Here is a 12,812-nt window from a genome sequence, read left to right as displayed (position 1 = left end):
TCTGGAACGCGCTGCTTGAAAGGGCGGTGGAGGCGGATTCAGTAGGAACTTTCAAAAGGGGAATTGGATAAACACTTGAAAAGGAGAAATTCACAGGGCTGTGGGGAAAGAGCAGGGGGGAGTGTGGGACTAATTAGAGAGCTCTTTCAAAGAGCCGGCACAGGCACGATGGGCCGAATGGCTGCCTTCTCTGCTCTAAGATTTCAGGACAGCACAGAAACAGGCCATTCGGCCCAACTGGTCCGTGCCGGTGTTTCTGCTCCACACCAGCCTCCTCCCACCCCTCCTCATCTCACCCCATCACCATATCCTTCTATTCCTTTCTCCCTCGTGTGTTTATCTAGCTTCCCCTTAAATGCATCTCTGCTATTCGCCTCAACCACTCCCTGTGGTGGCGAGTCCCACATTATCACCACTCTCTGGGTAAAGAAGTTTCCCCTGAATTCCCGATTGGATTTATTAGTGACTGTCTTATATTGATGGCCCCTAGTTCTGGTCTCCCCATAAGAATGGAGAAATCTTCGCTATGTTGGCCCTATCAAACCCGCTTCATAATCTTCAAGGCCTCAATTGGGTCTAATAGGGAATAGATCCGAGGTGTGTGTTTAACGGTGTGTGTGTGTGTGTGTGTGTGTGTGTGTGTTTAAGTTTAACGCTGGGTTATTTCCCCGTGTTAGGTGGACTACGCTGCGAACCGCACCCAGTTCGGGAACAAGATCCACAACTTTGGCGCCATTCAGGAGAAGGTTGCTCACATGGCAATGCTGCAGTACGTGACCGAGGTAAGGGGAGCTGTCCGGCGGCACTTCATGGAGAGCAGCGTGCGGGCGCCGTCAGCCGGGGGGGCCGAGGAATGCTTCCCGCTTTCAATATTATACCCGGTGACTGCAGTTTACATTCCGTTATCGGTTACGGCACAGATCCCTCTCGGAGGGAAAGACTCGCATTTCTCCAGTGCCTTTCACCACCTCAGGACATCCTAAAGCACTTTACAGCCAATGAAGTCGTTTTTGAAGTGTGGTCACTGTTGTAATGTAGGAAACGCGGCAGCCAGTTTGCGCACAGCAAGCTCCCACAAACAGCAATGTGATAAATGACCAGATACTCTGTTTTAGTGACGTTGGTTGAGGAAAAATATTGGCCCCAGGACACCGGGGAGAACTTCTTCGAAATAGTGGCCGTGGGATCTTTTAAATCCACCCGAGAGGCCAGACGGGGCCTCGGTTTAACGTCCCATCCAAAAGACAGCACCTCCGACAGTGCAGCGCTCCCCCAGTACTGCCCCTCCGACAGTGCAGCGCTCCCCCAGTACTGCCCCTCCGACAGTGTGGCCCTCCTTCAGTACTGCCCCTCCGACAGTGCGACACTCCCTCAGTACTGCCCCTCCGACAGTGCAGCGCTCCCTCAGTACTGCCCCTCCGACAGTGCGGCCCTCCTTCAGTACTGCCCCTCCGACAGTGCGACACTCCCTCAGTACTGCCCCTCCAACAGTGCGGCGCTCCCTCAGTACTGCCCCTCCAACAGTGCGGCCCTCCTTCAGTACTGCCCCTCTGACAGTGCGGTGCTCCCTCGGCACTGCCCCTCCGACAGTGCAGCACTCCCTCAGTACTGCCCCTCCGACAGTGCGGCCCTCCTTCAGTACTGCCCCTCCGACAGTGCGGCCCTCCTTCAGTACTGCCCCTCCGACAGTGCGGCGCTCCCTCAGTACTGCCCCTCCGACAGTGCGGCGCTCCCTCAGTACTGCCCCTCCGACAGTGCGGCGCTCCCTCAGTACTGCCCCTCCGACAGTGCGGCACTCCTTCAGTACTGCCCCTCCGACAGTGCGGCGCTCCCTCAGTACTGCCCCTCCGACAGTGCAGCGCTCCCTCAGTACTGCCCCTCCGACAGTGCGGCACTCCTTCAGTACTGCCCCTCCGACAGTGCGGCCCTCCTTCAGTACTGCCCCTCCGACAGTGCGGCGCTCCCTCAGTACTGCCCCTCCGACAGTGCGGCCCTCCTTCAGTACTGCCCCTCCGACAGTGCGGCGCTCCCTCAGTACTGCACTGGGAGTGTCAGCCTGGAGTGGGACTTGTACCAACCACCTTCTGACGCCGAAGCGAGAGAGCTGCCCACTGAGCCACAGTGACATCAGGAGAGGGAAGCAGGAAAGACCAGCAGTAAGTGCCAAGTCTGTGAACACTAACAGTGATTTCCTCCCCCCCCCACAGTCCATGGCCTACATGATCAGCGCAAACATGGATTCCGGAGCCACGGAATTCCAGATTGAAGCGGCCATCAGCAAGATCTTCGCGTCTGTGAGTGCTGCTGTGTGTTTGCCTTGTTAGTGCAATGTGTGGAGTCGAGCAATCTGGTTTAAGCACAGTGTCAGTGACCCCGTATCTAGCGCAGTGAAACGTGCGTCAGTTTTACGAAGCTGAAATCTGCCATTCACTGCCCGTGCGGTCACGGCACTTTTGAATTTGAAATAAGATGGAGGCACGGTTAGCTGGTGAGCGCCGTGGCTGATTCCTGCTTCGATCCGGGGACTGAGCGCAATTGTAGCCCCTCCTCCCTTCCCCCCTCGCTGGCAGAGCTCGGACCAGCGATTGAACCTACGACCTCACCTGGTCTGCACCGCTTAGCTTCTCGCCGGATAAACTTTGACGTAAGAACACTACTAGGCACTTAGTCTAAGCGTTAAACAAAGCTTTAATCAACTGTTTTACAACATGGAGGTCTAGTTGTGTCCTTCACTAGTTCCTGTTAAGAATGTCCTGCGCAAGCTGGGCACGTGCCCGAGTATTTATACTCTCCCTGGACAGCGCCACCCGTAGACCGCTCAGTATTATTTCATAAGTCTTTCTTTCATTAATGACTGATTCATGTCAAACTTTCTGATCCTTTGAGGGATTTTTTTTTACTACTGCATTTATTTATTTATTTTTGAGCGCCCTCCCCCTGGGTTTTTGCAGCAGAAGAGAGTCCTCCCTCGCTCCTCATTCTGCGCCGTGTTGCGGCTGAGACTGGGGTTTTGTGACTCGGTACCTGACACCGAGTGGCGCGGTCTCTCAGCGCCGCCCCCGTGCCTATCCAACTCGCGTTTGAATGAAATGGAAAGAAAGGGCTGGCGTTTCTCCAGCGCCTTTCACCACCTTAGGACGTCCCAAAGCGCTTCACAGCCAGTGAAGTACTTTTTGAAGTGTGGTCACTGTTGTAATGTAGGAAACGCGGCAGCCAATTTGTGCACAGCAAGCTCCCACAAACTGCAATGTGATAATGACCAGATCAACTTTTTCTTAGTGATGTTGGTTGAGGGATAAATATTGTCCAGGACACCGGAGTGAACTCCCCTGCTCTTCTTCGAATAGTGGCCGTAGGATCTTTTGCATCCACCTGAGAGGGCAGACGGGACCTCGGTTTGACGGCACCTCCGACAGTGCGGCGCTCCCTCAGTACTGCCCCTCCGACAGTGCAGCTCTCCCTCAGTACTGCCCCTCCGACAGTGCCGCGCTCCCTCAGTACTGCCCCTCCGACAGTGCAGCTCTCCCTCAGTACTGCCCCTCCGACAGTGCCGCGCTCCCTCAGTACTGCCCCTCCGACAGTGCGGCGCTCCCTCAGTACTGCCCCTCCGACAGTGCGGCCCTCCCTCAGTACTGCCCCTCCGACAGTGCGGCGCTCCCTCAGTACTGCCCCTCCGACAGTGCGGCTCTCCCTCAGTACTGCCCCTCCGACAGTGCGGCTCTCCCTCAGTACTGCCCCTCCGACAGTGCGGCGCTCCCTCAGTACTGCCCCTCCGACAGTGCGGCGCTCCCTCAGTACTGCCCCTCCGACAGTGCGGCCCTCCCTCAGTACTGCCCCTCCGACAGTGCGGCCCTCCCTCAGTACTGCCCCTCCGACAGTGCGGCGCTCCCTCAGTACTGCCTTGGGAGTGTCAGCCTAGATGTTGCACTCAAGTCTCTGGAGCGGGACTCGAACCCACGACCTTCTGACTCACTGAGCCAGGGTTGACACCTCTCTCGTTTCAAAGCGTGACATACGATCGCACTTTTACGGAACAGGGGCTTGCGATTCTGCTGCTGCTGCTTGCACTTTTCGCCAGAAGTTTGGGGAATGGCGAGTAAAGAGAATGCGATGCTCCGCACCTGCCCTTGAGTTAGGGCCTCCGCTTGCGGTACAGTAAGCGAACGGCTACGCTAGTTTGCAAAGCCCGCCCCTCCTCCCCTTCTGGTGGTTGGGAGAACGACGCCCAATGACGAGATTAAGAGGGGGACAGCGGGCGACGGCGTCACTCCTGAGAGAGGAATGATCCAACGGAGGTGCATTGAAAATCCCCACACTGACCCCGCTCCCTATCTCTCCGCAGGAGGCTGCCTGGACTGTAGCTGACGAATGTATTCAGCTCATGGGCGGAATGGGCTTCATGAAGGTTAGTGGCAGGTTATTAACGAGTCTCTTTCCTTTATACAGCAACAACAACTTGCATTTATACAGCGCCTTCAATGTAGTAAAACGTCCCAAGGCGCTCCACAGGAGCCATTATCAAACAAAATTTGACACCAAGCCGCATAAGGAGATATTCGGGCAGATGGTCAAAGAGGGAGGGTTTAAGGAGCGTCTTAAAGGAGGAGAGAAAGGCGGAGAGGTTTAGGGAGGGAATTCCAGAGCTCGGGGCCCAGGCGGCTGAAGGCACGGCCGCCAATGCTGGAGCGATTAAAATCGGGGATGCTCAAGAGGCCAGAATTGGAGGAGCGCAGAGATCTCGGAGGGTTGTGGGGCTGGAGGAGGTTACAGAGATGGGGAGGGGGCGAGGCCATGAAGGGATTTGAAAACAAGGATGAGAATTTTAAAATCGAGGCTTTGCTTAACTGGGAGCCAGTGTAGGTCAGCGAGCACGGGGTGAAGGTTGAACATCCGCTTGTCTACAAAAGTCTTGTGACATAAGAAATCGGAGCAGGAGTCGGCCACACGGCCCCTCGCGCCTGCTCCGCCATTCAATAAGATCATGGCTGATCATCTACCTCATCTCCAACTTCTCGCCCGATCTCCATATCCCTCGATTCCCCTGGAGTCCAAAAATCTATCGACCTCTGCCTTCTGGGGCAGAGAATTCCAAAGATTCCCCACCCTCTGAGTGAAGAAATTCCTCCTCATCTGAGTCCTAAATGGCCGACCCCTTATTCTGAGACTGTGACCCCTGGTTCTAGATTCTCCAGCCAGGGGAAACATCCTCCCTTGCATCTACCCGGTCAATCCCTCTTAAAAATGTTGTATGGTTCAATGAAATCACCTCTTATTCTTCTCAACTCCAAAGAATATAGGCCTAGTCTACTCAATCTCTCCTCATAGGACAATCCCCCCATCCCAGGAACCAGTCTGGTGAACCTTCGTTGCACGCCCTCTATGGCAAGTATATCCTTCCTCAGGTAAGGAGACCGAAACTGTGCACAATACTCCAGGTGTAAGGTCTCTCACAGCCCGAGTTGGCTCAAATATCAAATTCAAAAACAGCAACAAATGACAACTGGAATCTTACAGCACAGAAGGACGCCATTCGGCCCATCGGACCTGTGCCGGCTCTTTGAACGAGCTCTCCAGTTACTCCCCCTCCTCTTTCTCTCCCCCAAGGCGGACAGGGCCTCGGTTTAACATCTCCTCTGAAGACCTTCGATGATTCAGCGCACCCTCGACGCTGCAGTGGGTGTGTCAGCCCAGCTCCCGAGTGGGACCTGAACCCACAACCTCCTGACTCGGGGGGGGCTCCCCACTGCAGTAAACACGGTGAGCGCGATGCCACACCGCCCCCCCCCCGGCCCCCGCCAGCTCTCACTCGAACCAAGCAGACGTGCCACAGAGACGGGCGTCTGGCAGAACGGGTAGACTGGGTGCACGGTGGCCGCTCTCCGGAGACGAGACAGTCTTTTGGGCAGCACCATCGTGGTGTTGTGAATGATGCTGAAAGATTGCTACTTCCTCCCTCAGTGCACCGACACTGGCGATTCTAATCTTGGTGAAACATTTTGTTGTGTGATCTCATACCTCATCTCCGTCGCTGAATTATTCTAAAATATTTTATTTACAGCAACAACCGCTTGCATTTATACAGCGCCTTTAACGTAGTAAAACGTCCCCAAGGCGCTTCACAGGAGCGATTATCAGACACAATTTGACCCCGAGCCACATAAGGAGATATTAGGACAGGTGACCAAAAGCTGGGTCAAAGAGGCAGGTTTTAAGGAGTGTCTTAAAGGAGGCGGAGAGGTTTAGGGAGGGAATTCCACAGCTTAGAGCCCAGGCAGCTGAAGGCACGGCCGGCAATGGTGGAGCGATGGAAATCGGGGCTGCGCGAGAGGCCAGAATTGGAGGCGGTTACATAGAAACAGAGAAGATAGGAGCAGGAGTCGGCCATTCGGCCCCTCGAGCCTGCTCCGCCATTCAATGAGATCATGGCTGATCATCCAAATTCAGTACCGTCCCTGCCTTCTCCCCATATCCCTTGATCCCTTTAGCCTCAAGAAATATATCCAACTCCTTCTTGAATATATTTAATGAATTGGCCTCAACTGCCTTCTGTGGTAGAGAATTCCACAGGTTCACCACTCTCTGGGTGAAGAAATTCCTCCTCATCTCTGTCCTAAATGGCTTACCCCTTATCCTTAGACTGTGACCCCTGGTTCTGGACTCCCCCGCCATCGGGAACATCCTTCCTGCATCTAGTCTGTCTAGTCCTGTTAGAATCCTGTTACGGAGATCTCTGAGGGTTGTAGGGCTGGAGGAGGTTACAGAGATAGGGAAGGGCGAGGGCCAAGGTGGGATTTGAAAGCAAGGATGAGAATTTTAAAATGAAGGCATTGCAAGGATTAGCGATGGATTCTAACCCGGTTTATCTGCCGTTAGGATGCTGGGATCGAGCGGGTGATGAGGGATCTTCGGATCTTCCGCATCTTTGAGGGAACGAATGATATTCTTCGGCTTTTCATTGCACTCAATGGTATTCAGGTATGTGTTTAGTTCTCTGGTTGCCGTCTCTCCCAAAGGCGCAGGTACGCGCTGGGCTAAGGCTCCACGTTGCGTTACTCCACCTCCGTTACCCAGCCCATTCTTGCTTGCGTGAGCTACGGCGGTGTGTGTTGCTGTGCTGTTCTACCATGGGGAGCGTCGCTGCTGAACCCGATCCCGCCCTCGCTCGGTTTTCATTGGTGCAGGGGTCCTGGGACGCTGACCAGCAAGTAGCGGGGGGGTGGGTGGGGTGCGCTGTATTTGTACCTCGGTCCTGTAATCAACCGCACCATCCGGCTCCCTCGATTTAAGGTCATTGGCAAATTTGGGGGAGATGAGGAGAATGTTTTTATGCAGCGAGTTGTTGTGATCTGGAACGCGCTGCCTGAAAGGGTGGTGGAAGCAGATTCAATAGTAACTTTCAAAAGGGAATTGGAGAAATACTTGAAGGGGAGAAATTTGCAGGGCTAGTGGGAAAGAGCAGGGGGGAGTGGGACTAATTGGAGAGCTCGTTCAAAGAGCCGGCACAGGCACGATGGGCCGAATGGCCTCTTTCTGTGCTGTGTGATTCCCCTGATAGGCGACTGACAATATGCACTATGTGGAATGGTAGTGTGGTACAGTTGGCCTTGCACCCTTCCAAATCCAGGGGGGGACGAGGAGGAGGGATAGCTCTTGATTGCTATCCAGTGCTCCCAGCTTGTGTGTGCATGTGTGAGGACGTCGGGTGAAGACCGAATCGGTCCCGGCTGCGGTTGAATAGCCCGCTTGCGCTGTGAATGGCCCGTCAGGCGAGGGACTGGATGGCAGCTGATGCGCCCTCGGGCCTGGGGCACAGAAACAGGTGCAGGCCATTCAGCCTGTTCCCCGGGGTCGGAGCGAGGGGAGAGGGAAAGTGCTTCTCTAATTCCCTCCTCAAGGCTCTGCCTTCAAGCTGGGTACAGCTCCATTGATGGTGGCATCTCACCAAAGCAGCCTCGTGGCTGAATCAAGCCATTTAGTTGTCAGGGCAACTAGCGATGGACAGCAAATTTTTATTGTTTATATTTTTTTTATTCGTTCACGGGATGTGGGCGTCGCTGTCGAGGCAGCATTTATTGCCCATCCCTAATTGCCCTTGTGACATAGGCCATTCTTAATGCAAGCAGGCTATTCAACCACTGGCTGCGTCACAGCCAAGACTGATTCAGAGGGCAGTTAAGAGTTGACCACATTGCTGTGAACATGAGAAACAGGAGCAGGAGTCGGCCATTCGGCCCCTCGAGCCTGCTCCGCCATTCAATAAGATCATGGCTGATCCAATCTTGTCCTCAACACCACTTTCCCGCTCTCTCCCCATACCCCTGAACTCCCCTGTAGTTCACATGTCTGTCTATCTCCGCCTTGAATATACTCAGTGACTCCGCCTCCACAGCTCTCTGGGGTAGAGAAGTCCAAAGATTCACCACCCTCCGAGAGAAGAAATTCCTCCTCATCTCCATTTTAAATGGGCGACCCCTTATTCTGAAACTGTGCCCCCTAGTTCTAGATTTCCCCACGAGGGGAAACATCCTCTCCGCATCCACCCTGTGGAGCCCCCTCAGAATCTTATATGTTTCAATAAGATCACCTCTCATTCTTCTAAACTCCAATGAGTATAGGCCCAACCTGCTCAACCTTTCCTCATATGACAACCCTTCATCTCAGGAATTAACCTCGTGAACCTTCTCTGAACTGCCTCCAATGCAAGTATATCCCTCCTTAAATATGGAGACCAAAACTGTACGCAGTACTCCAGGTGTGGTCTCACCAATACCCTGTACAGTTGTAGCAGGACTTCCGACTTTTATACTCCAACCCCCTTGAAATAAAGGCCAACACTCCATTTGCCTTCCTAATTACTTGCTGTACCTGCCTGCTAACTTATTGTGTTTCATGTACGAGGACCCCCAGATCCCTCTGTACCGCAGCATTATGTAGTCTCTCTCCATTTACAGGAAACTTTGTGATATCCGGCACCGACGGGACCGAGCTGTTGCCGTCCCATCAAAACTGCCGGACAAACCAGCGGCAATGTTGAAACATACGGAGATTTTCAGCTCCGTGTGAATCAACAAACCCTGTTGCTTAGCAACAGCTTCAAAACAGTCGGCTGCAGCTTAAAAGCGTCTCTAGCTGAAGCTGTTGCTTAGCTACAGACCTTGTAGAGCCTGACTGGGGAAAAAAAAGCAACGAGAAGCAAAAAAAACTTATAGGAAACGGCTCCTGAATTTTGCCGGTAGATAGAGCTTTCTGGACTTTTAACCTCCGGATAAACCAAAGTTTCCTGTAAATAATAATTTGCTTTTTCGTTCTTCCTTCCAAAGTGGATAACCTCACATTTTCCCACATTGTACTCCATCTGTCACGTTCTTGCCCACTCACTGAACCTGTCTAGATCCCTTTGCAGACTCTATGGGCTGGATTTTCATTGAGGAGGCGGGACTACAACTTTCGGGGTTGTAGTCCCGCCTCCATCGAGTTCTAGCCAATCCACACGATTTTGACTTGATTGACCTTGTTGAGCTCGCCCAGCGGGCCCAGCAGGCCAATTAAGGGCCACCCGGCAACAGGTGACATCACAGATTGACATTTCATCTGCCAAGAGGTTTTGACAGATGAAATATCAGCGTTTCACAGCTGTTTGAAGCTGTCAAACACTGACAGTCTGTACTCCAGGTTAATTCCTTCCTCTCAGGATGATTTAGAGATCTCCCCGGAACAGAAAGCCGAGGCTGCAGATTTTGACAGCTCGCAGCCATTCTGCTTTCTGTGCCAGTGAGATGAGGGACTCCCGAGACCTGAAGGAAGGAAGGCTGTAAAGGTAAGTAAAGGTTAGTAGAACTTCTTTAAACACTTTACACACACCAAACACACTTACCTCTGCACTCATGCACCCATCACTCACCTGAACACCGGACATCTCGACCCCTCCAAGCCCTTCAGCCCGACGGCCCGCCTCGCTAACTTGGCGTGGTTTGGAGCCGTCGGGAATCCCACACTTCAGCAATAAAAATCGGGATTGGGCTAAAAACTGCCTGTTTACCTGTTAACAGGCAGTTAATTGGCACTAATCCCCTTCCTGCCTCGGGGAGGCGGCTCCCAGCTCAGGTCGGGTACCCGCCTCCTTTGAAACTGGCATGGGGGCGGGATGGGTTCGTGCCCCCCCCCCCCCCGATTTTGGGATTTTAACCCCCCACACGCCTCCAATCCCGCCTCCACGGCCCAATGAAAATCCAGCCCTCTGTGTTCTCCTCACAGCTTACTGTTCCACCTATCTTTGTATCGTCAGCAAATTTGGCTACAGTACTCTCGGTCCCTTCATCCAAGTCATTAATATAGATTGTTAATAGTTGAGGCCCCAGCACTGATCCCTGCGCCACCCCACTAGTTACTGGTTGCCAACCGGAAAATGACCCATTTATCCCGACTCTCTGTTTCCTGTTCGTTAGCCAATCCCCTAGCCATGCCAAAATATTACCCCCAACCCTGTGAGCTCTTATCTTGTGCAGTAACCTTTTATGTGGCACCTTATCGAATGCCTTCTGGAAATCCAAATCCACCACATCCTCTGGTTTCCCTTTATCCTTTACTATGAGATCATTAATTAATCCTGCCTCATTACACATTACCAGATCTAAAATAGCCTGCTCCCTGGTTGGTTCCTCAATGTATTGTTCTAAGAAACCATCCCGAATACACTCTATGAACTGTGGGTCTGGAGTCACATATCGGCCAGACCGGGTAAGGACGGCAGATTTCCTTCCCTAAAGGACATTAGTGAACCAGATGGATTTTTACGACAATCCTAGCTTTTTATTCCAGATTTAATTAATTAACTGAATTTAAATTCCCCAGCTGTTGTGGTGGGATTTGAACTCGCGTCTCTGGATCATTAGTCCCGGCCTTGGGATTCTTCTTAGGCAGTCCCTCGGAACCGAGGATGACTTGCTTCCACATTAAAAATGAGTTCTCAGGTGACTGATGAGTCCAATGCGAGACCTACAGTCTCTGTCACAGTTGGGGCAGACGGTGGTTGAAGGGGCGGGTGGGTGGGGTGCTTGAGTTGACGTGCGCTGCCTGCGCTTGGCTTCCGCTTGCTCCCGGCGAAGAGACTCGAGGTGTTCGGCGCCTTCCCGGATGCTTCTCCTCCACTTTGTGCGGTCTTGGGCCAGGGATTCCCAGGTGTTGGTGGGGGATGTTGCACTTTTTCAAGGAGGCTTCGAGGGTGTCCTTGAAGCGTTTCCTCTGCCCACCCGAGGCTCTCTTGCCGTGCCGGAGCTCCGAGTAGAGCGCTTGTTTTGGGAGTCTCGTATCGGGCATGCGGACAATGTGACCTGTCCATCGGAGCTGATCGAGCGTGGTCAAAGCTTCGATGCTGGGGATGTTGGCCTGAGGAAGAACACTGACGTTGGTGCGCCTAGCCTGCCAATGGATCTGCAGGATCTTGCGGAGGCAGCGTTGGTGGGACCTCTCCAGTGCTTTGAGGTGCCTGCTGTACATGGTCCATGTCTCTGAGGCATACAGCAGGGCGGTTATCACTGCTGCTCTGCAGACCATGAGCTTAGTGCCGGGTTTGAGGTCCTGGTCTTCAAACACTCTCTACCTCAGGCGACCGAAGGCTGCACTGGCACACTGAAGGCGGTGTTGGACTTCGTCGTCGACGTCTGCCCTTGTTGACAGTAGGCTCCCGAGGTATGGAAAGTGGTCCACGTTGTCCAAGGCCTTGTCGTGGATTTTGATAATCGGGGGCCAGTACTGTGTGGCGGGGACAGGTTGGTAGAGGACCTTTGTCTTACGGATGTTTAGTGTAAGGCCCATGCTCTCATACGCTTCGGTGAAGGTGTTAACGATGGTTTGGAGTTCGACCTCCGAGTGAGCGCAGACGCAAGCGTCGTCTGCACACTGTAATTCGACGACAGAGGATGGATCTGAATCTGGATTACTGGTCCAGTAACATAATCGCTGTGCTACCGCAAACGTAAATGTGGCCTTTCAAGCATCACCCACAAAATACGGAGTTCCGCTAACTATTTAATCAGCTAGGCCCAAATATATCCCGGTTCCCTGCAATTCTACTCCCTAGGTAATCGTCCAGAACCTCCGTAGGGGAGCTGAGTGAACTAGCACAAACTTAACTCGCACAATTTCTTCGAGTAGTGTACACCAACGTTCCCGTTGAGCTGTGCAAAAATTTTTTTTTTACAGGGAACGCCCAGTAACACGCTTGTAGTGGCAAGAGTGTTTTACAAGTAGTGAGTGAAGCGTTGGGATGCTAGGGACCTGAAGCACGGTTGAACAGAGCGCTCTCTGACCGAAGGGCCGGGTAGAAAGACGGGGATGTTGTGGGAGCTTCGGGACTCCCCGGCCTCCCAACCCCTGCACTATCCTTGTGTTCCCGAATGCTCCAAAATTGGCACCTCCCTCCCTTCGACTCTTGCCATCCCCAGCTCCGGAACCATCCCCTAAACTCCCGCCCCCTTGCAACCGCTCTAGGTCTAGTTCAAGGACCTCCTGACAATCTACCTTGCTGACTGACGTAAGAAAACTACTAGGCACTTGGTCTAAGCATTAAACAAAGCTTTAATCAACTGTTTTACAACATGGAGGTCTAGTTGTGTCCTTCACTCGTTCCTGTTAAAGAACGTCCTGCGCAAGCTGGGCCCGTGCCCGAGTATTTATACTCTCCCTGGACAGCGCCACCCGCAGGCCGCTCAGTATTATTTCATAAGCCTTTCTTTCATGAATGACCGTGCCTTCAGGCACTTACCCAAAACTCTCCCCTTCACTGTCTCCTGCCTGTGCCAAGAGTTTTGGGG

General features: G+C 53.1%; 1 protein-coding gene across 1 annotated transcript in view; it reads left to right on the top strand.

Moving 5' to 3' along the window:
* Positions 1-12,812, top strand: part of acadvl (acyl-CoA dehydrogenase very long chain) — a 99,071-nt gene that overhangs the window by 57,081 nt on the left and 29,178 nt on the right. The window contains exons 11-14 of the mRNA XM_085977589.1: positions 678-782; positions 2,208-2,294; positions 4,343-4,405; positions 6,874-6,975. Of these exons, the coding sequence (XP_085833715.1) occupies positions 678-782; positions 2,208-2,294; positions 4,343-4,405; positions 6,874-6,975 (357 nt within the window). The remainder of the gene's footprint in view (positions 1-677; positions 783-2,207; positions 2,295-4,342; positions 4,406-6,873; positions 6,976-12,812) is intronic.

The sequence above is a fragment of the Somniosus microcephalus genome, unplaced genomic scaffold (genome assembly GCF_052327205.1).
Source record: "Somniosus microcephalus isolate GS21.2 unplaced genomic scaffold, FLI_Smic_1.0 unresolved_chr4, whole genome shotgun sequence".
NCBI classification, from domain to species: Eukaryota; Metazoa; Chordata; class Chondrichthyes; order Squaliformes; family Somniosidae; genus Somniosus; species Somniosus microcephalus.
The sequence above is the reverse complement of the archived record's forward strand: the minus strand, read 5'-3'. Positions and strand labels throughout refer to the sequence as shown.